Source organism: Pinus tabuliformis, chromosome 6 (assembly GCF_031772625.1).
Source record: "Pinus tabuliformis cultivar Carrire ecotype Pingquan chromosome 6, CPIR1, whole genome shotgun sequence".
Classification (NCBI taxonomy): Eukaryota; Viridiplantae; Streptophyta; class Pinopsida; order Pinales; family Pinaceae; genus Pinus; species Pinus tabuliformis.
Window position 1 is genome coordinate 870,292,973 of NC_142292.1, and position 23,903 is coordinate 870,316,875.

General features: G+C 39.3%; 1 protein-coding gene across 3 annotated transcripts in view; it reads right to left on the reverse strand.

Moving 5' to 3' along the window:
• The window catches only part of LOC149261654 (P-loop containing nucleoside triphosphate hydrolases superfamily protein), a 407,150-nt gene that overhangs the window by 318,192 nt on the left and 65,055 nt on the right, over positions 1 to 23,903 (reverse strand). For all 3 annotated transcript variants that reach the window (XM_089422575.1, XM_089422571.1, XM_089422565.1), the window contains exons 2-3: positions 2,008 to 2,183; positions 1,543 to 1,716 (exon numbers count right to left, since the gene is read on the reverse strand). In XM_089422575.1, the coding sequence (XP_089278701.1) occupies positions 1,543 to 1,716; positions 2,008 to 2,183 (350 nt within the window). The remainder of the gene's footprint in view (positions 1 to 1,542; positions 1,717 to 2,007; positions 2,184 to 23,903) is intronic.

Sequence of the window (23,903 nt, forward strand, 5' to 3'; positions counted from 1 at the left end):
CAGGTTTGGGAAAAGGTGTTGATTCATATCAACATCAATGGTCTTTAGGACCAAGCATCTGTTGAAGAATGCTTCTGTTCATTCTTTGAGAGGCCCTCACTTAAAAGTACATAATGATCCCATTGGTGGTGGTGTGAGGGACATGGATTGCATGCAACAAAAGGATTTTTGGTGACAACAACACTCTGAGAGTCTGATTTCACTGGTGGCAGCTCAGGCTTTGTCTTTTGTTAAAAATTCCAATCCAACTAATATTTTGGCCAGAAGCATCTGTAGCCCCAAACATAAACCTGCACTATCAATGGGGCTATTTTAATTTTTGACAGTGCATGTTAGGACACAGATTGCATTTGTGGATTGGTTTTGCTTCATATATGTCTGGCAGTCACTATTTTCACAGGAAAGCAGACATTGGTCCCGGTACTAATAATCTGGGTGAGCTCAGAGCATGGTTTGCTCTTTTAAATCTCAGAAGTCAAAAAATGTCTGCAGACTGCAGATCTTTGGGGATTCAAAACCTGTTATTCTTTGGATGCAAAAAAAGGCACAGATAAGGAACTTTGGTTTAGTTCACATTGCCCAGGGGTTAAAAGAGGTCCCGGGACTTTTCCAGGATAATTCATATTCTCATATTTTCTGGGAGCATAACTGTGTGGCAGACAATCTCTCAAAAGGTGGGCTTCTTCTTCAGCCACTCTCCTACTTTCTGGAGGAGTTCAAGGAAAATACCATTATTACTCATCAGAATATGATCCTTTAGGTTTCTGGACTATGGATCCTATCTCTCTTTCATAATCCTTTTGGTTGATGTCTACTTTTTCTGCAATTTTTGGATCTGTTTTGGAACACCTGGGAACTAGAAGTCCAGAAGCAAAATTCAGTGGAAAGACATTGTGGGACTTTAGAGCGTCTTCTCTGTCTTCTCACGTGGTCATTCCACCTTTAGAATGTACTTCCCATTTTTCACTGAAATAGAAAGTACGATTTTTTTCTTGGACAAAAAAATGCACTCTCTTCTTCTTAGCAGTATTATTATTATCTTTCTTGCAACAAATTTATCATTCTTGCCTCATTTATAATCCTGTAGAATGATATTTTGTTGTTGATGTGCTTGATTCTAACAACACGGCATCAACTTTAATTTAAAACCTAAAAGCTACAGAGAATATGCAAACAAGCCTTCAACTCACAACGGAATCCATTATCCAACATCCATATAATCTCTAACGTCTAAACAGGAAAGAATAACAATAACCAATTCAGAAGTCTAAAAACCCCAATATAAGCACAAGCATTGAATTCAGGGTCGACAGTATGTAAGTGAAACAATAACGGCCTGCTCAACAAGATCAACGATTTCAAAAATTATATAAATGAAATATAAAGCAAGGAATTATATCAACTGCTTTAAAGGAATTAATAGTCCTTACATAGAAAAGATACATAAAGATGAGAGCAATAGTAGCTCTTTTGCATGGTTTCTTACTATTGTGACATTATTGTGTGGATAAATCAAGAACAAATATTGCCAAATGCATCTACCTGTTGACCTTTAGCAGCGACAGTGAAAGAGGGAAGGATGACCCCTTGAGTATCTAATTTTTTTAACCGCTCCATTAATCTCTCACGCTCATGACGGACAACATTTTCCATGTCCACGCCATTTTCTGTAGAGAAGGATTCTGCATCCGCATTAATAGTGCCATGGTGCTCATTCTAGGCAAACAAGAAATCACATCAGTGTGAAAAAGTACCAAGAGAAAGGAAAATAAACTACCTCTAAAAAGGAAAGCAATAACCAAATTGATGTATGACATTTTACAATCTCGTCAATGGACCCTAGAGCAACAATGTCCATTGTCTAGTTCACACTTCTAATTGACAAGAACAGATGCAATTTACTCTTAAAACCAAAGGTTGTTGGGAAGTGAAAGACATGGAAAAGAATATATCAATGAGGTGCAAAATTGCAAATTTCCTCATGTATAAGAAGATTTGTTGACATACGTTGTTGGCTTCAGCAAAAGCCATGTTAGATGCTGTACTAGCAGTAGCAAATCCTACACCAATTGTCATTGCCAAGACAGGGCCAAAGATACTGGGTAAACAATCTGATGCTGAGCTCTTTGAACCTCTTGATCTGCTTGCATTTGGGAAAAGGATCCCACATAGATGGTGGAACCCTGTAAACAAGGCAAGAAGTTGAATAAGTGATCAAATACAAAGCCATATCAGAAATAAAAGTCTATCTGAAAATGCTACTTCACCTGAAATAAACATATATTAGACATACTTTAAAAACCATAACTTCTAAGTTTTATAGCTAGGAAACGCATTTAACTACTCCCGTGTCTGGTAACTGAAAAATGTGACATACATAAGTTGCCAAACGTAAAGCCACTGTCATCACTCAGTGCTAAAATTTGCATAGGAATTTTGGAAGAGAATGCAAGATGAAGACTGAATATATCTAAAAGAACTTCAAAATCAAAATATATCTCAGAATATCAAAAACTTCAAAAAGAATCAAAACAAAAGAGCTTAAACCAACCTCGTATGTCATGGACATATATTATTTCCTGTTGAATAAGGAAGTTTACACCCTTTCATTCTAAAGGTTAAGAAGCTTGCAGATATGATCACAGGCACGATTAGGCTTTGATTCTTTACAAGTGCCTCGAATATTGTTTTTGAAACTGTTATTCATGAGCAATACTATTATCTCTTCATGTCAAGTACGCAGAACAAACTCTCACTGCCTTTCTGCTCTTACAGTGTTAAAGTTTGTAATGGTCATCAAGACTTTAGATTCAGGCATAATCAAAAGTCACTTCATAACTTAGTTTAATTTATGCTTACTGTTGTATGATGACTTAAAGTACGTTCAAGTCATTTCAAGGTTTATGTATCTCAGGTTTATGTTATTCCTTTGCTATAAAGAGACAGTTGCTCTCTTCATTTGATATCCAAGAGGTATTTCTCTTTCACAGGTTTTCACTTGTGTTCTTGGTATCTTTAGATGTTTGGTTTCATAACAAGGTATCAAAGCTTTTGGTGAGGGGAAATCAAAGAGGAAGCGGGTGAAGGCTTCATGACTGCACAGATCAATCACGAACTGAAGATCTGTTTTTCAATACACATTAAGAAACCAAAAGGGCTTCAAAAGATAGATTTGATAACTTTGATTTGCTAGTTTACACCCAATTCTAATTTTCAGGATTAAATCGATCCTGGATTGTATTCTCCAATTTTAAAGCCACGATATACATAAAAGAAGATAGGTTTTGATTTTCTAGTATTAAAAGACGATCTGAGTTCATTTGCTTTATTTAAAGCCAGGTTTAACGAGAGATCAGATTTATTTTTCTCTTTCAATTTACAGTCATAATTTATTTTCTTTTCGGATTCTGAAAAAAAAGGGATAGATAAAAACACTAGCTGGGTACATGGATATAAACTAGACAACCAAAGATGTAGAAATGACACTTTGAATGTCTCCTCTAGAGTCTTGTTCTCCAAGACCCTGTAAGGACATTGATTTTGGATGAACATTGTTGTGTCACATGCTTCCTTTTTTTTCAGATCTAGGGGAATCAGTAACTTGTCAAGATTACCTGGGCAAGATCCAAGTTCAAATCTGACGGCTATCACTATAAACCCTAGGCTAGTGCCAATGATCTGAATTTAAACAGGAACGCAACAAATTACAAATATAACCATAAATACAGAGCTGCAGCTGAAATAACACTTCCTTTCATTAATATCAAATAATGAAATATGCTTACAAACAGAATGGAAATGAGACTAGCTCGGGCAATGGTAGCTTATCTCTAAGAAGAGATGTGGTGGCTACATGCCTCTGAACTAAGTTACAATGAGGCTCAAGGGCCTTTTTATTATTGAACAATAAGAGAAACCCTAAACAACCAAAACCCTAACCCGAGGAGATGTAACACCAAGAGTTTATGGGCCCCATTGGGATTAGTTGGGCAGCCAACTTCCCGGGGTCGTAACTTGGTCATATTATCTTCGTTTGACACACATGATACCTCGTTGGAAAGATCTCTCCAAGGACTACAACTAAAAACGTGATTTCGATGAAATCGCCCAGATCAATGTTGCCAAAAAAAAGCCATTTAGGGCCTCAAAACAGCTCCAGAAGTTCAAAACCCGAAAAACTGCCAAAAATAGTAAATTGTGCTACAATTAAGGAAACTGAACAAAAAAAACAAAACAAAACAAAAAACAAAAAATTAACAGAACAATGGTTGGGGTCCAAGTGGAATAGGCGGGTGGCCACCAATATCCACCTGGATCATTCCTCCCTCCTTAGGAAGCAATGGTCTCCATGGCGTTGAGTTCCTCCATGAGATGAGGAAACTTCTGCTGAACTTGGTCCCTAGTGAGCCATTTTCCTTGGTGCAGGAGTTGGCCGGCTTTGACAACTCGATATAGTTGGATCTTTTGTTGGCGAGTGTTCTTGATCTGCATGTCCATGATCCGATCAGTTGCAGCTTGTTCCATGTAGTCTGGATTTAACTCTGTTGGTGTGAGTTGTTCTGCAATGTCAGATGTGTCCAGTAATGGTGGAAAGTATGGTCGAAGGCGATCCACATTGAACACTGGGTGCAGGCCAAGGAATGGGGGAATGCTGAGCTCAAAAGCATTATCTCCCACAACCTTGGTGATGGTGTATGGCCCATATCGAAGTGGGCGAATCTTGCGGTGGGGCCCAGCAAGGCACTCCTTCTGCAAATGTAGCCAAACTTTGTCGCCCACCTGGAACTTGTGTGGCACCCGATGTTGATCATGTCGTTGCTTGTACTTAGCATTGGCTTTGTCCAATATGTCATGGACCTATTGGCGGATGTGTTGAATGTGCTCAATGAAGCTATTTGCCTTGTCGGCTTCGGACTGGACATGAGCCGAATCTTCCTGAGTCGCTGCAAATGGTATGGCCACATCAATGGGACATAGTGGCTGGAATCCCAAGCCCACCTGAAAAGGGTTGTGGCCAGTCAAGCTGTGGAGAGCCCAGTTGTAGTTGTGTTGGACATAGGGGAGGCTCTCATCCCATGTGTGTGGATGCTTTGAGTTGTACATGCGCAAAATGTGTACGATCATCTTGTTGACGACCTCTGTTTGGCCATCAGTTTGGGGATGGAAAGCTGTGGACTTAGTGAGCTTGGTGTCCAACATCGACCAGAGACTGGACCAAAATGTACTGTTGTCCCGATCTGAGATGATAGACTGTGGGATCTCAAAGTGTACCCACACTCGTTCAAAGAAGAGTTTAGCAGTGGCTTCTGCTATGATACTCTTCTTGTAGGCCGCCATAATGGCCATCTTCGAGAATCTGTCGATGACCACAAAAACACAGTCATTGCCATGCTTAATAGAAGGAAGGCCTGACATGTAATCCATAGAGATGGATTCCCAAGGTCGACTAGGGGTAGGCAGCGGAGTATAGAGACCTTGCTTCTTGATGGTCGGTTTGGCAATGACACAGGCAGTGCAGGATCTGATGTACTTCCCGACATCTTGTCGAAGATTCGGCCAATAGAAATACTTCTGCACACCATTTTCTCAACTCCGAAATGCCTAGCGGCCTGACTGCAGTGCCCTTCCCAAATCATCTTCGCACGCTCGCTTGAAGGAACACAAAGGTGTCCCAGATGACATAACAGAGCATCCTGGAGGTGAAAATCTAGAACTTGCTGACCCTCGAATGTGAAGGAACAAAAAGGTGTCCCAGATGGCATAACAAAGCATCTTGGAGGTGAAAATCTAGAACTTGCTGACCCTCCAAGAGCGTATGGTATGTGTGGTCGAATTGTGGGTCGCTTTTTGATCTGAAAATGGAATGTACTTGAATAAAGGGTGCAAGGTATCCATTTCCAATAATTTTAAATGTGCAAACAACTCCAAGGTTAACTCTGAAAATGTGAGAACTTCTTATTTCTAATACAGAGATAGACTGTAGGGGCATTTACCGGATATGTCACCTCTAAAGAGAGGATGAGTTCCAGAGGCTACCTAGCCCTCTACAGGCTCTGCCTAAAGAAATAATAGAAGTAAACACTCAGATGTCATTAAAATACTCATGCTTGAAGCTTGATGTCTTGCGGAATAAAACAAATAAGTTTGAGCAACTGTTTAGGTGTTTATGTGTGAAGGCAAGTTATTTAAATTTGTTGTTTAACACATTATATCAGATTTGTTTAGCATGATATCTTCAGCAAATAATGACACAAAGATGATGAAGCAGTTCACCCCTCCTGGGCTACATCTGCTGGACCAAGCCTCCCAAAATGGGCTTGTCCTCTTGTATTAAGAAAGCTGCAAAGGCTAATACAAGTAAATAAGTGCCTCTAAAGGAAAATCTGACTGTAAAAATAGAATCAGAAGATAGGAAATAGCTAAGAATGCTCTTCCCCAAGCACTAAACAGTGAAATTGTACCTTAAACAGTACTTTCTCCAAATGGCCCTAGTGGCCCTTTAAACTTCTATGAAGAAATTCGAGGTGAATATGACCTCCAATGGTTCTGAAACCTCTACCAATGGACTCAGAAGGTCGAAGACAGCAGAAGTAGGCTTTTGAATCACCGAAAACAGATGAATACAGCCCCCAAACAGCTCAAGCACTGGAATGGCCCTAGTGGCCCTGAAAGCTTCCCTAAAGAAATTTGAGGTGAAGAATGCCTCAACAGGAAAAAAGAGCTGTAGAAATGGACTCAGAACACAGAAAACATTTAGAATAGACCTTCGTTTCACCTTCAATGGCTACACACAACCCAATGCAGCTCCAACACTGAACAGGCCCTGGTGGCTCCTGGAACTTCCCCGAAGCAAAAACACCTGAAGATGACCTCTGTTAGCTATGAAACCTGTGTCAATTGATTCAGAATGTCGAAGAGACCCAAAATCAAAAAAAAAATTCATCTCAAAAGTCCTTTCCTAGCCAAAGTTATGGCACATTTACTCCAACTGCCAGTGTGCCCTTAATTAACTCCAAATAACTTTAGTTAGCTGCCAGTTAGGCCCGCCCAAAATTGGCGTTGGCTGCTAGTTTAACAGTCAATTGACCGTGACCGCCGGCGGGGATGTCGGCATGTGACCACGAAGCTTAGCAGATAAGGTTAAGGGTTGGCGGTTTTCAATCCATAACTGTCGGGCTACGTGGCATGTGACCGCCCATAACCAAACATTGACCAAATTTAAATAGAAACTCCGCCTAAAGGTTGTTAAGAACCACGTTGCAGGCGGGCTGGTCAGGCCTATGGGCTTGTGGCGAAGAGACCAGGGTTCGAATCCGCGGAGTTTGCAAAATAATTTTGCCACAAAAAACTTTGCGTTCTTGGGGCCACGTGGCAGCCTCCGAGCAGGCCACGTGGCACTCATTAATTGGCCACCCGAACAAAATATTCCAAGGAATATTCCTCAAAATATTCTTTTTTTAATTTTTTCCAAAAATGCAATTTTTGCAAGTTATTGGACAAATTTCAAAATGCAATAACTTCTCCATACGATGTCGGATTTTCGAACCGTTCGTGGCGCCAGAATCAGGAAGACGAGACCTATCCAATTGTTTAGGTTCCAACCCAATCTGAGCACTTTCAAATTTGAGCATTTTCGACACTTGGACTTGAGCTCCTAATCGCACCTCCCAAATGAGAGGCTTTTGGTCCCTAAAAGCTTACTAATATGCTGAACTGAACTGTAGTATAAACAATGAGAGAATAAAAACATCCTCTTATGTTCAACCAAATGAGCATACTGATGCCCAAATGTCCTGACTTGCCCACTGTCGTCACGGCGAATTTTCGCTGAATGAGCCATGTACTTGTCAAATCCCAACCAAGTTTTTTCGCCAAACAAATCTGAAAATTGCAAAAACCAGCAATTACACTTGCTGATGTATGAGCTGAAATCTCCCACTGAATATGCAGGCTTCCCAATGTCACTATGCCCATCAATGGCGACCTCTTTCTCCAAAAAGAACTCTGAATGTGACTTAGGAAAATACCTACAACAACTTCCAAAAAGAACTGAAAACATGTTGAATGTACCGCAAATGCTCATCCCAAAACTTGGAAATCTTGCTGCAATACCTTCTCAAAAGAAGTACAATGGTTCTGTTCACGAACAATAAAAGTAAGCAAACCATAATGAACCAAGTAGAGACCCATGCTGAAATTTGAAGCCTCTTTGCTCGCATGCTTTTCCAACTCATGGAACTGTGCACTGCTTTGCACCAATTTCGTTCCCTGCACCAAATGACACCAAAGGTACCTTGTGCAACAAGACAATCATCAACGACAAGTTGACCTGAAATGTGTTGAACAATGGACTCAACCATAAATGTAGCAAGTGTGTACACAACTGACACAAGTCGACAAAACATATGCAACACAATCGACACAAGTCGATAATCAAGGTGCGACACAATCGACAATGTAAAAAGTGTGCTCACAAGCGACACTAGTCGACCAACAACAAGATACATTTACAAACACATATGCATGTATCATGTACAATGAACTGGATACAATTCGACAAATACACATACAACCTCTATGTACAGATGCAACTTCAACTCTTCTTTTCAAAGACCAGCAAGTACATCAACCCAAAAAACATGTGGGTGACAAAGAACCGAAATGAAAGACATTGTTGCAATAATAGTGAGTACCATGCTCATCTTTTACCTCCATGGCGAAATTTTGCGACAACATAAAAAAACATGCATACATCCAAAGTTTGTATATGTACAAAGGAGTATGTCTTACTGTGTCAAGAAGTCCATCCACTTCTCACCAAGCCACTTTCATGGCGATTTTTGCTGTTGCAATTCTTCCTCATGTGAAACTTCCCTTTTCACATCAATAGAGGAATCCGTGGTTCCATCTTTGCCAATCTTCTCGTCCTCTTGTTGCATGTGTGTGGGATAACAAGTTGGATGTAAATTCCAACAATGAGAGACAACATGTCCCTTCTTTTGGCAAAAAGTGCAAATCTTATATACCTTCTTTGAAGGTAGTCTTTGCTTCATCTGTTTCCTGTGTGCTTTCTTCCTCATCCAACATCTCAAAACATGATGGTTAAATTGACCATAATATGTACAAGAAATCTTTCTTCCATTAAAGCATGTTAAATTTTCATGCCTTGCAGAAACACAATCAAATTGATCATGAGAAGATGTATACCTCTTGTGTTGCTTTGCATGTTCATCCTTTTTGCCTCCATGAAGAGATGAACTAGTAGAGGCTCCAGCTTTCAATTGCAAACTAACATCATCATTCTTGTCTTGAAAACTGCCTAAAATTGCATGCTTGCCATAAGCTACATGTCTACCATCTTCTTGCTACAACAAAGGCTTCAAACAATGGTAAGGAAGATTGCCATCATGACATTGATGCAATTGAGAACTTGGGAGAAATGTTCTCTTCAAATTTGCATCACATTCTTGAATGCATGTGATCAATGCTTCGCCATTAGACTGCTCATATCCAAGACCAACATTCTTGGGTCACTCCACAACACAAATAGGCTCAACAATGCCTTGTGCATGCTTGCCCAAACCTTTGCCTTCTTGATAGCCCATTTTCAACATTAATTTGGACCCTATACCTTTTGTATGCCTTTCAAAACAACCAACACACTTTTCAATAGAGGAAACTGAAGACAAATCTGAATGATTTACGTCCTGAAGAAGAGGTATTTTCTTGGACAAAGCTTCTTGAGCTTGCAGGAGTTGTTTCTCCATGTCATGCAGTCTTTGGAGAATTATTTCCTTCTCTTCCTGCATAGCCAACAATTGTGCACGAAGCTGAACACTTTCCCTTTGATCCTCAAGGAGAATCTGCACCATGTCCTTCACCTTAATGAACTCTTCTTTCATGTCATCACTGAAGAGTTTCGTGAAGGAGGAAACTTCACTTGCAGAAGAAATTGACATCATGTAAATGGTCAAATAACAAAAGGAACTTCAAACAGAGTTCTCAAAGCTTTCAACAATGACAAGCTGTTGACCAAATGCCTTCAACTCTTGGAGAGGGTTAACACCAGCTATCCCAAAATGAGCTCAAGCAAACTCATGCACACAATAAAACAGTCAAGGTTGATTGCACAAATGCTCAAAATATAAACTAAACCAGAGATTGACTGAAGTAGCATTTATCTACTACGCAATTGTATAACAAAAGCGGTTCGAAGGCTTCCTGGCTTGCTTCAGACTCTGTCTATAGTTTATATAACTTTTCCTAGAGCATATAAACAGCAAAAACCTGCTCTGATACCATCTAAATAGATTCAAAAGGTATGAAATAGCTAAGAATGCTCTTCCCCAAGCACTAAACAGTGAAATTGTACCTTAAACAGTACTTTCTCCAAATAGCCTTAGTGGCCCTTTAAACTTCTATGAAGAAATTCGAGGTGAAGAAATTCGAGGTGAAGATGACCTTCAATGGTTCTGAAACCTCTGCCAATGGACTCAGAAGGTCGAAGACAGCAGAAGTAGGCTTTTGAATCATCGAAAACAGATGAATACAGCCCCCAAAACAGCTCAAGCATTGGAATGGCCCTGGTGGCCCTGAAAGCTTCCCTAAAGAAATTCGAGGTAAAGAATGCCTCAACAGGCAAAAAGAGCTGTAGAAATGGACTCAGAACACATAAAACATTCAGAATAGACCTTCGTTTCACCTTCAATGGCTGCACACAACCCAATGCAGCTCCAACACTGAACAGGCCCTGGTGGCTCCTAGAACTTCCCCGAAGCAAAAACACCTAAAGATGACCTATGTTGGCTATGAAACCTGTGTCAATTGATTCAGAATGTCGAAGAGACCCAAAATCAAGAAAAAATTCATCTCAAAAGGCCTTTCCTAGCCAAAGTTATAGCACATTTACTCCAACTGCCAGTGTGCCCCGAATTAACTCCAAATAACTTTAGTTAGCTGCCAGTTAAGCCCGCCAAAGATGGTCGGACCGCCAAAATTGGCTCTCACTGCTAATTTAACGGTCAATTGACCGTGACCGTCGGCGGGGATGTCAGCATGTGACCACGAAGCTTGGTAGATAAGGTTAAGGGTTGGCGGTTTTCAATCCGTAACCGTCGGGCTGCGTGGCATGTGACTGCCCATAACCAAACATTGACCAAATTTAAATAGAAACTCTGCCCAAAGGTTGTTAAGAACCACGTTGCAGGCGGGTTGGTCGGGCCTGTGGGCTTGCAGCGGAGAGACCAAGGTTCAAATCCGCAGAGTTTGCAAAATAATTTTGCCACGAAAAACTTTGCGTTCTTAGGGCCACGTGGCGGCCTCCGGGCAGGCCACGTGGCACTCACTGATTGGCCACCCAAACAGAATATTTTGGGGAATATTTTGGAGAATATTCTAGGGAATATTCCAAAGAATATTCCTCGAAATATTCTTTTTTTAATTTTTTCCAAAAATGCAATTTTTGCAAGTTATTGGACAAATTTCAAAATGCAATAACTTCTCCATACGATGTCGGATTTTCGAATTGTTCATGGCGCCAGAATCAGAAAGACGAGACCTATCCAATGGTTTAGGTTCCAACCCAATCTGAGCACTTTCAAATTTGAGCATTTTCGACACTTGGACTTGAGCTCCTGATCACTTTTGTAGAGAAGTGGCCAATTAGAAGTCTCGTGCCCACAAGAGTTGAGCACGGTGGTTAACGCCATGATCGGTGGTCGGCTGAGGCAGTCTGCAACATTATTTGTGCTACCCTTCTTGTACTTGATATTCAAATGGAATTGTTGCAGGTATGTGGACCACTTCTGATGGCGATCATTCTGCAACTTCCCTTGCGTCTGTATGAACTACAGGGCTCGATGGTCTGTGTGGATGACCATTTCCTTCCCCAAAATGTAATGCTTCCATTTTCAGTAGGCCTGCACAATGGAATACATCTCTTTGTCATAACTAGTATATTTCCGGACTATGTCTGAAAGAGTCTTACTATGATATGCCACTGGATGCCCCTGTTGAGTAAGGACTGCCCCAATAGCATAGTCAGAGGCATCTGTCTCGATCTCAAATGGTTGTTGCAAGTCTGGTAATGTGAGCACTGGTGCAAAGCAGAGGCGATGTTTCAACTCTACAAATGCCTTCTGTTGAGATTCAGACCAAAAGAATTTTGTTTTCTCTCCTCCTTTGGTTACTTGACTCAAGGACCAAGTGATATCAGAGAACCCCAACACAAACCTGTGGTAGAAATTGGCAAGACCCAGAAAGTTGCAGAGCTCTATCAGAGTGGTTGGGGCTGGCCAATCCCGAATGACTTGGATCTTGGTTGGATCCACATGCACCCCCCGTTCATCAATAATGTATCCCAGATACTGAACCTGGATCATGCCAAAAGTGCATTTCTCCAAATTGGCACACAAATTGTGTTGTCGCAGTGTTTGGAGAACTTGTCGGATGTGGTGGAGGTGCTCTTCCCAACTCTAGCTGAAGATTAGGATGTCATCCAAGTATACCACTACAAATGAGTTAGTGAATGGTCGCAAGATGTCATCCATCAGCCTCATGAAGGTTGCGGGAGCATTCGTCAACTCGAAAGGCATAACCAACCATTCAAAAAGGCCCTCCTTAGCTTTAAACACAGTTTTCCACACATCGGAGGGTTCGATTGGTACTTGGTGATATCCGGACTTCAAATCAATCTTGCTGAAATATTTTGCCCCCTTGAATTGGTCCAAAAAGTCATCAATCTGTGGGATCGGGTACCTATTCCAGACAGTGATCTTGTTCAGCACCCGATAGTAAATACAAAGTCTCCAAGTCCCATCCTTCTTTTGTACCAACACAATCGGGCTCCCACAAGGCAATGAACTCGGCCGAATGTGACCTTTCTGCAGCAACTCCTGAATTTGCCACTTGATTTCATCGTTCTCCAGAACAGAGCGTCAATAGATTGGTCCATTGGGTAACGGCGCACTTGGAGTCAGATCGATGGAGTGCTTGACCTGACAATGCTAAGGCACCCCTATGGGGGAGGTGAAGATGTCCTCGTACTCCTCCACGACCTTGTCCATCTGTTGTTGTCGTGTGGAGGGGCCCTGTCTGAAGGTCGTGGCCACTGTCTTCTTCTTTCCTTGAGGGCGTATCATCAAGAAAACAAATTTCCCGGTTTTTGAAATGAGCTTACTGCATTGTTTTGCAGTAACCAGAGAGATGGCGATAGGCAGTGCTACCTCCGGTATCTTGTACAACTTATTTCCCAATGTAACAATAACAGCACAAGGCCTTGACTCATACACAGCATGTCGCTTCCACAAGTATGGTTGGCCTAATAATACATCACAAACATCAAGGGGAGCAACGTCACATAATACCTCATCCGTGAAGGGCTTGATGTTGTATGGAAGGCGGCATTGTTGGCTCACACGCAGATCCCGTCCTTGGTGAAGCCACCCGATGGTGTATGGTTGTGGGTGTGTTGTGGTTGGTAAGCCCAGCCACTTCACGACCTCTGCTGCAATGAGGTTCTTTTGGCTCCCGCTGTCGACAATGAACTATAGCAGGGAACCCTTTACCCACATCTGGGAGTGGAAGAGACACTCCTCCTCTGGATCTTCGGGTTCCTCCTTCTGGATCTTTGTGGTGGCGACGGTGGCGTTGGGCTCCGCATCAATAATCTACTTCCCTTTGTCATTCCCCTTGTCAGGTTCTGACTCAGAGTCGGAACATGCATATGATTCTAAAGCCTTCAGCTCGGCCACCAGTGACTGCTTGGCCCGACACTCACTTGTGTTGTGAGTGGAACTCTTATGGAACTCACACCACTTTCCCATGTCCTTCTTAATGTTAAAAATTTAAGTAAAATTGACATTCTCCTTAATCTTCATTTTCATCCGGATGAAAATGAAGATTAAGGAGAATGTCACTTTTACTTTAAGAATTTTACATTACCATGAATTGTATATCAACACTAGGGCCATAGGCTTAATCATTAGGCTTCCCCACTCAAAACTTATTTGTTTCTTTGAAAAAAAAGTGCATTTGGAATATTACTGCAAAAAAAATTGCAAAAAAGACTAAACGCTCCCGAAAAACTAGGGAGCGTTTTTTTTTTGCCGGGAGCGATTTCGTAAACGCGCTCCCGACTAGCTCCTGAGTCGCTCCTGCCCGGAGTGTGAATTGGGAGTGGGGGCGTGAAGGGGGGGAGGGGGGGTGCTCCCCCGCAACCCTGCGCGAATTAATAAGCCATCTTTAAGCATCAACATCATAACCAGCATTGTCAACATAGCAAGGCCTTGACTAACAAGCTTTATCTCTCCACTAGATCAGAACACAATGTTGGGAGGCTTTACGTGAGACACCACACTACCTCTCAAGGCACATACCCCATTTGGATGTTCACCGAGTATGTCCTTCTAGGACTATTCTTATCTTGGATTCCTAATCCTCAAAGAATATCAGTCCTCTTCGACCACTCTTATCTTGGATACCCTGTCCCATCCTCAAAGAGTGTTGGTCCACGAGACTACTTCCTATCTTGGATTCCCAATCCTCAAGGAGTATCAATCTCAGATGCTTATCCAATCCTCTAGACCCCATTCTCCCTCCATGGCCTTCACTAGACATACGGTTGTTAGTCCTGGCCTAGTGCATGACACATGAAGAAGAGAATATAATGTCCATCATCACTCCCTCTCAACCAAGGAGGAGATCCTCATTCCCTCTTAATCGGGAATAGATCCTAGCTCCCTCTCAACTAGGGAGACATCATCAAAATCCTTAGTTGGTCTCATACATCATCAACACAACAGCTACTTGTGGAGATATAGTTGTAGCTATAGAGTTTCTTTCTCACATTACATCATGCCTAAGCTTCGATCTTGCAATCATTTTATGAAGCCAAATTCTTTCACACTCTTAGCTCATGACAAGGCTTTACAACTCCTCATAGCACCATAACATATCAAACTTCGATCTTTCTAGATCTTAGTCAATCATCAATCAATTTTATCACCAGCCTAAATCCATCTTAACCCCAAATCTATCAAGCGCTGAGAGGGATCAAATCTCTCTAGATACAAACCTCTTTTAAAGTGTAAAGAGATTTGATCCCTTACGACACTTGATAGATCTGAGGTTTAAATGGATCGACGCTGGTTTTATATACACATACCATATCTAGGATGGATCCATCTCTCTCCCTCTCTCTCTCTTCCCTCCTTTTGTACTCTCTTCATCCCTCTCTCCTCTCTCTCAAGTCCTCTCTCTCCCTTCCTCTCTCACCTCCCTCTCTCTCTACCCCCTATCTCTCTCTCTCTACCTTCCAACTTTGTCACTATCTTCCTCTCTCTCCCCCTCTCCCCACTCTATCTCTATTTCGCCCTCTCTCTCCTCCCTTTCTCTCCCTCTCTCTCACCTCTCCTCTTTGTCTTCCCTCCTCTCCTCTCTCCCTCTTTCCATATCTACCTTGTCACTCCCTCTCTCTCTACCTCTATCTCTCTATGTCTTTGTTCTTCCCTCCCTCTCTCCCCCTCCAACTCCATCTCTCCCTCTCCCTCCCTCTCTCCTCTCCCTCTCCCTCCCATCCTCTCTCTCTTCATTCCTCTATCCCCCACTCTCTTACACCTTCCTCTATCTCTCCCGTCCCCATCACTCTCTTCCTCTCTATCCTTCTACTCTATCACTATCTCCCTCCCTCTCTCCTTCTCTCCCCCCCTTCTCTCTCTCTCTCTCCTTTCTTTTCCCTCTCTCTCCCTCCCTCCATCCATATGATGGAGAATTTTCACTCTATGTAATCAATGCTATATGTAATGTCTAAAATATTTTACATTTTAATTTTTTATTGTGAAATGAGTTATGGTTTTTCAGTATGTGGTATTGATAAGCCATGGTATTGGTCCATGTTATTGTAACAAAACCTATTTACAAGTTAATAATATCCATGGTAAAGTGGGGTGGATATCCATGGTTAAGAAACTTGTTATATTGTAAGTTTATTGTAAGTATTAAGTTTTTATGTGCTTATTAATTAAATTTAAATATGGTATGGAATCATTATTAGTCCCTACAAGGCAAGACTCCAACAATCGATTTGTCTATTGATCAAAAATAGTTTAGCATTGACCAATACAAATTATAATGTTTAACTTTAAAAAATAAATAATTATTTTTCAATATTTAAAAAAAAATATCATAACATTTGATTGCACCATAACTTGAAGGTCTTATTGCAGTCTTTGCACAATATAATGCCACGTGGATAACTGGCTTACATATTTGATGTCATTATTTATGGATATGGTTGCAATATTCATGTATGCTTTTTAGATATTTGTGTAGTGATTTTTTGTTCTTAAGCTTCATAGGAAAATAACTTATACTCAAGTAAATAACATATCTACCATCAATCACTTCCCACCATAATTTAAGCAAGTCTTTGCATTAAAAATGGATATGAATAAGATGTAAAAAGAATACTTACAGGATTTACTTCCCACCATTATTTATGTTTTCTTTAGCAGTTATGTAGAAGTAAAATTGTAATGTTCAGACTTACTAGTGGTTACTACCCAATTTATGCAAGTTTTTCTACTTGAGCAAAGCAATTTACTTATCCACTTCACATTTCAATTTATTAGTTACTGCCAAAGAAAGACTACAGGATGATTTGTCTATCGACCATTATTACTTTAAGATTGACCAATGTAACTTATAATTATTTATGCAATATTTCATAGAGCATAATTTCTAACTTGAGTTGGAGGGGCTAAGTTGCCCTGCAAAACAAAATTACAATATAACAAATTGAATTTTATTATTTTTATTACTTTTAACTTTTATTATTAATTGAGCCAATATTTAAATATTTACAACATCTCCACCATACTCGGCTCTGTATTACTTTTAACCATGTATTATTTTTTAATTGAGCCAACATATAAATGTCAAATGTTTATGTTAAAAGTTGAACATCTACACCTACACATCTACCCCTATACTAGGTTGCAGAGCACCTCTTGGCGCAATCAATAGGTTCATCAATCTTCTTCAAGGAGTCAAATCGTTCTCACATCTGCTAGCACATCTTCTAAAGTGTCTTGCCTCATACTCTTCAAAGATTCATATCAGCTTTCCAATATCAATTATGTCCTCATGCTTGTCCAAGCCATCAAAAGTGCTATCGACATAATCCATATGTTCCATGATCAAACTACGCAAATGTAGGTACTGTTACCACTCAATCTAGCAAGGGTCTAAGAGGGGTTCCAAAGGGGTAACTAGTAGACCAAGTGAAAACAATGGGACAAGGACCCACTGTCACCTCAGTCAATGTCCCCTAATCTTTAAGGACTTTCACCGATGGGAGGAGTCCCGATATAGAGGAAATCACAAGGAAAGATAAGTCAATGATACGATGTAATGTGATTCCTAAGGCCCATTCACAAGAGAGACTCAAATAATAGGCTTGCTTGCTTTGGAATCAAGGTGAGGGGCTCTCTAAGAAAGGCTCAAGGGAGGCTTAGGCCTAGGCGTTAGAAGTATTCCTTAACAAAAGGTGTCCTAGAGCTAAATCTCTTTGGGGAATAAAAGGACCTCTCTTAAGGTCTTGAGAGGTAACAAGAATATGAAAGGTTGGGACCACAAGAGAGACCTAGAAGACCCAAGCAAGACCAAGGGTTTTATGATGATCATCAACAATAGGACCAAGTCAAGCAAGGATGAGAGGAAAAGGGTCAAGAGAGATTAACTTCCTTTGAGTTTTCAAGCGCAATAGACCCTTTGGAATGTCGCTAACCTAAGGAGACCTAGATGAAAATGGTTTTGAAACTAGGGGCTTGATTTTTCTCTAAAACAAACTGTGGGATTGTCTTCAAAATTGGAGGGCAGGGAGAGGGGACACCAATGAAATCCTCCACCAACTCGCACCTCAAATGGATGGCTCTAGAGGAAATCGTTTGATGCCCTAGCTAGGCCATCTAGGGTTAGGGCAGAAAAATTTTTGGAAAGGAAAAAACTTAGGGTGTGTTGGAAAATGTAACTAGGTTCGGTCTTCATTAAATGTATTTGAGTCATCATGTAATGTACTTATCAAAAGAATAAAGAAAAGAATTATTATTACTATTATTGTGACTTATTAAAGCATGGGTGTCATGCTTGGGTCATCATGTTTTAGGTCAAAGTCCTCATTGAGGAATTCTACGATTTATTTTGAGTTAATAGAGTCATTGTACTTTTAAAGAGACCCTTCTTGGACTTTTGAATCATGTAAAAAGGTTAAATATTGAGTCAAATATGAATTATGTAGCCTCCACACCAAGTCGGCCTTAAGATGATCAAGTCAGCCTCAAGAAGGCTATTTGACCTCACCAAAGGACTATAAATAGAGTAGTTCGAATTCCATTTGGAGCACTCTCTCACAAGCAAGTTTGATATCTCTTGTAGCTAGAAGAAGTGCGAAATTGAAGAAGGAATGGAAGGAAGTGTGAGTTTGGTCAAGGAGAAGGAGAAAGGGAAAATCGAAATTTTGGTGCTTCTATCTCTCTCTCTCGTGCCTTGGTTTGGAAGATCGAAGTTCTCTTGTTGATATCATAGCCAGTTGTCATGTGACGTTGCTACCAATATAGGTCGAAGTTGCTATTGCTGGGTGTTGCTACCTCAAGAAGTTGTATTGGGCCAAGATCGAAGTTACTAAGAAAAGATCAAAGTATTCCAGTGAAGATCGAAGTCTCTAAGGCAAGAACGAAGTTGTTGGGTCGAATAAAGTACTACCACTGTTGTTGTTGCTGCTGCCAGGTCAAGTAGGATCATCCGCAAGAGTAGAAGAAGGCTGACTTAGTGTGGAGGAAAGTTTGTGTCAAGCTCTAGAGTCTTGAAATATCTCTGGAAAACTATTCAAGGAAGAATTACTGACTAGGTTTTCCCCTAGAGAGGGGTTTTGCCCTGGCTGTGAGCCTACATCTAGTGTCCATTGTTTTATGTTCCATCAGTTTGGTAATTGCTTAATGAACTAAAAGAAAGAAGATATAAACAATCCTAATAAGAAGTTAAGAACATGACAAGTAAAAATCAAGAATAAGAAAATCATTCTGCCTTTCTAATTTTCTAACATGGTATCAGAGCTTTCGTGAAGAAAGAAGCTAAAGGCAGTCTCAAGCACTTGATCAAGGAATCATTCAAAGGGATTACTTCAAGAAAGAAGTCTATTATATTCAAGGAAGATGTCTAACACAATCAAAGGAGAGAATAAACTTGAAAAATCCTCAAACTATAGATCCTGGAAGAAGAGGATTAATCTCATCCTTAAAAAGAACAAGGTACTAGACCTAGTGAAAGGAAAGGTAAAGAAGCCTACTGAAGACTCCAGTGATGCTGATAAAGCAAAGTTCAAAGATTTGGAATTAGTGGCTATGAACCTAATGGTAGAAGGAATAAAGGACAACCTTGTCCCATTCATAGCCAACATTGACCATGCTCAAGAAATGTATGAGGCTTTGTCAAAGTTATTCACCATTAAGAACATTGGTCAAGTAGCAAGTCTGAAGAATGAACTAAGGACCACAAAGATGACTAAAGAAGACACAGTGGCCTCCTTCTTTGTAAAGATAGCAAGAATCAGAGATGATCTTTTGGCCATTGATGAAATTGTTCCAGACAAAGAACTTGTGATCACTACTATACTAGGATTTCCACCTACTTGGGGTGCATTTGCTGCAGGACTCAATAGTTGGAAGGAAGCTCCCACTTTTGAAGAACTATGGACCGCTTGCAGTCAAGAAGAATTAAGAATTTCATTAGTTGCCAACCCTGAAGGAGTGTCAAATGCCTATGTTGCTCAACATAGAGGAAACTTCAAGAGAGGACCAAAGAGGAAGATTGATATGTCCAAAGTAGAATGCTATCAATGTCATAAGAAGGGTCACTACAGGAGTGACTGTCCCGACAATCCAAGAAACAAGAAGAGAGAAAGAGATCAAGCCAATGTTGTTGAAGAAGAAGACCTAAAGAAAGCCAAACCTGAAGAATCTGATATTAGGGACTTACACTACTAAGTCCTTTGCTTCTAGTATTAGATATTTTATTTTGTATTTTTTATGTTTAGAATTTGTAGGTTTTTAACATATTTTTGGAAAAGACATTTTCTTTTGTTTTTATGAGTTTATAGGTATCCCTCAAGCTTTGGAGGGAGCCCCCAACATCTCCCAAAGATAAGTATCTCATTTCTTTTCAATTTCTGATTTCATAGACTCATTCAAGCATTGATTATATTAAATACTAATCACCATTCTCCCTCTATTGTCTTGATTAGACTCATTCAAGCATTGATTATATTAAATACTAATCACCATTCTCCCTCTATTGTCTTGATTAGGGAAACATCTGCTATATCCTCAAGGAATATGAAAGAGAGCCTCCCAAGACAATGTTTGTCAAGAAACAAAGGTATGCCTCAAAACTACAAAAAAAAAAAGTACTGTTGTTATTGCTGCCAGGTCAAGTAGGATCATCTGAAAGAGTAGAAGAAGGTTGACTTGGTGTGGAGGAAATTTTGTGTCAAGATCTAGAGTCTTGGAATATCGAATATCTTTGGAAAACTATTGAAGGAAGAATTATTGACTGGGTTTTCACCTAGAGAGGGGTCTTTCCCTGGCTGTGAGCCTACATCTAGTATCCATTGTTTTATGTGTTATTGCTTTGGTAATTGCTTGATGAACTAAAAGAAAGGATATAAAGAATCATAATAAGAAGTCAAACACATCCCAAGTAATTATCAAGAATAAGAAAATCTTTCTGCCTTTCTGATTTTCTAATAGGGTGATCACTAAGGATTGAGACCAGTGCCTAGCCAATTGTGGAGAATGGAGTCAATGTGAAATTGATTTAGGATTTTTGCCCTGTCAATGAGTCCTCCTACAACTTCGCATGCCCTGGAGATGCAGCAACTAGGTTACAAGAGAATTTTATACTTCTTTAGACAAATTAATGGAGTTTCAAGGTGAAAGGTATTAACCCACCCCTAGGAATAGTTCGATCTTCTTGCTAAGATGAGTAATATATGCAACGAACCAAGATTACATGTGTTTATGAATTTTGCATCAATAATTAGGGCACAAACATAATCCAAGCATAGCACTCCATACATTAGACATAAAACATGAAAAAATTCGCATAAGAGAGTACTTACATGACAAAAATATTATATCCATCCATTAGATTTGCAACAATGAAGCTCCAAGACAAGATAGCAATCTTCCAAACATCAAAATGCATCAATTAACATCCAATTCATCCAACAATAGCAGGTCTGAGTTCTTTTCTCCAAAGAGATACCAATCCCCGTGATGATGAGAGATCAAATGAACCTCTCTCATATTTATATGATCCTCCAAGGGATTTGAATGGCCTAGTTATGCCTAATAATGCCCCTACAATAAAAATAATGTGCAAAATAACACCCCTTTGGTGACAAGCCCACCAAATAGCTTCATAATATGAAAAATAAGCCTCTCAAGAGAGTCGAAATGATAATACAATAGCTAGAAGGGTCGTTGGAAGGCCAAGTGAAGTCCCTCATGTGCCATAATGAATAGGAGAGCTCCAATAATAGTGATGAATGGGGTGGCCCCTTAATCTCCAAGCAAATGACCTGTGGTGCTTCCAAGTGGCTGTGGGAGCACAAAAGCATCCTCATGGGTCTCCAACTAAATCAAATGTAATGTCCCCTAATAATATTTAAAAATAATAATAATAAATAAAATAATATAATACATGACAAACAATAAAGAAAAGATAATAATGGCAAATAAATAGTAAAAATTAAAGAAAAGATAATAATAGTAAATAAATAATAAATAATGAAGAGAATATAATAATAATAATAAATAAATAAATAATTATATTGAAATTCTAAATAAATATATATATAATTAAATTATAAAAATAAATAAAAGTTAACAAAAAGTAAAAAAAAAATAAGAAAGAATTAAATTAAGGGAACTATAAAAATAGTAAAAATAAGTAAAGTTTCTGAATTCAAGCTTCTGTTTATCCATAATAAATTAAGAAAAACCTTTTGGTAGAAATCACATAAGAGAAATTTTTGGCCGACACATTTCGAACCAAAATAAGTAAAATTATCAAAAAGTAAAAAGGAATAAACTAAGGAGTTAAATTAAGAAAAATATTAAATTAAGTAAAAATTGAAATAAAGAAAAAAAAGTTGCATGTTGACACATGGAATGTGTGCATGTGGACCCTTTCCATTGTTTGGTCTATTTAATGGACGATGAGGAAGATGAAATTCATCATTCCTTCATCCATTCTCTTGGGAGAAAAGTGTTGTGTGACAAAGGGTTCACTGGCAGTAGTACTTTGATTGAGGGTTCGGGGTGGCCAACTGTAGAAAGATTATGTGCAAATGAGCCTATGGTTGGGAGGAGAGCTGTCCCCAAAACTTTGTTGCAGTTAGCAGGACTCAAATAGTGTTCAACTTTGAAAACACAAGTAATGAATATTATCAATATTATCGCCACAAATAAGTCGTCTTTGCTTGTGTTTTTGGAATTTCTAACTTAATTAGCAGAATAGTTACGTGTTGATTATTAATCACATGATTGATCTAATTAGTTGCATATTTTAATTTTGGGATTGTTACATATGATATCAGAGATAGATTTTAACTCTATTGGACCTTTGGATTTTTATATTCTTGTCTACTAATAATTATAATGATATCTCTTTAAAAAAAAGTATATATATATATATATATATATATATAGAGAGAGAGAGAGAGAGAGAGAGATTTAATAAAATAGTGTTTTGAAATAAATTATATGGTTTTTGTTTTAAATAAAATAATAAATTTATACATAACTCTTTGCAAATTAAGAAATACTTTTTGGAAATTATAAATAAATGATGTATGTGACATAATAAGTGATATTTCCCTATTATTATGAACAATATTTATTCCTCTACATTCTGTCCTAATAGAAAACATAAAGGGGCCGTGGAATTTCACATGGCATGTGCTTGGTTTATGCTGATAGGCTTAACTTTCAACTTGTTCGACTTTCTTTTGAAATATCTTTTTGATAATTAATTAAAATTTCAATGGTTATATCTTCAACTAATAGCCATTGAATTCTCTTATAATGGAAGGCAAATCAATGGTAAATGTTAAAAATGGCAAGGAAATCTCAGGTTTTGTGGAAACAAATCATTTGGGTCAAGTCAAAATTGCTTCAACAGACAAAACAGGAAAGTGGATTTGGGTAAATGCAAAGCAATATCGGGGCATTTTAAGGCGTAGGCTTGCTCGCCTTAAATGGGAACAAATAAGAAGAAAATCGTTCCAGAGAAAGAAAATAAATAAAAGCAACAAAAATAAAGAAGAATCAACCATTTACAGTCCCACATCTACACCTCTTACTTGGTCATCAGATCTCTATGTCCAAGAACTGATGAAGGCCAGGACAAGGCTGGAGATTTTGGAAGCCAAAGAACAGGAAAGGGACCACAAAATTTCAGAGATCACAGTTGCAAATCAATGTTTAATGGAAGGTAATAGAATTTTAAAAGAACAAGTAACAATGTTACAAGAGGCTCTAGAGACAGGAAAACAAGAATGGCAAAGCATGAAGACAGCATGGCAAACCATGAAAGAATCAATAGCAGCGAACAAGGATGTGATAATTTCTAAAGCAACTCAAGTAGATACACAAGTATCTCAACAAATAGAGATTTCGAAAGAGAAGGCAAAAAGGAACAATAGGAAAGACAGTCCAAAAGAAATCAAAGCTAGAGTTGAAGACACTAATGGTTACATAATGACAAAGGAAGAAGAAGATGCAAGTGCTCATAGAGCACAAGAAAGAGAACACAAAGAAAGAAAGGATAGGGAAACAAACTTTATT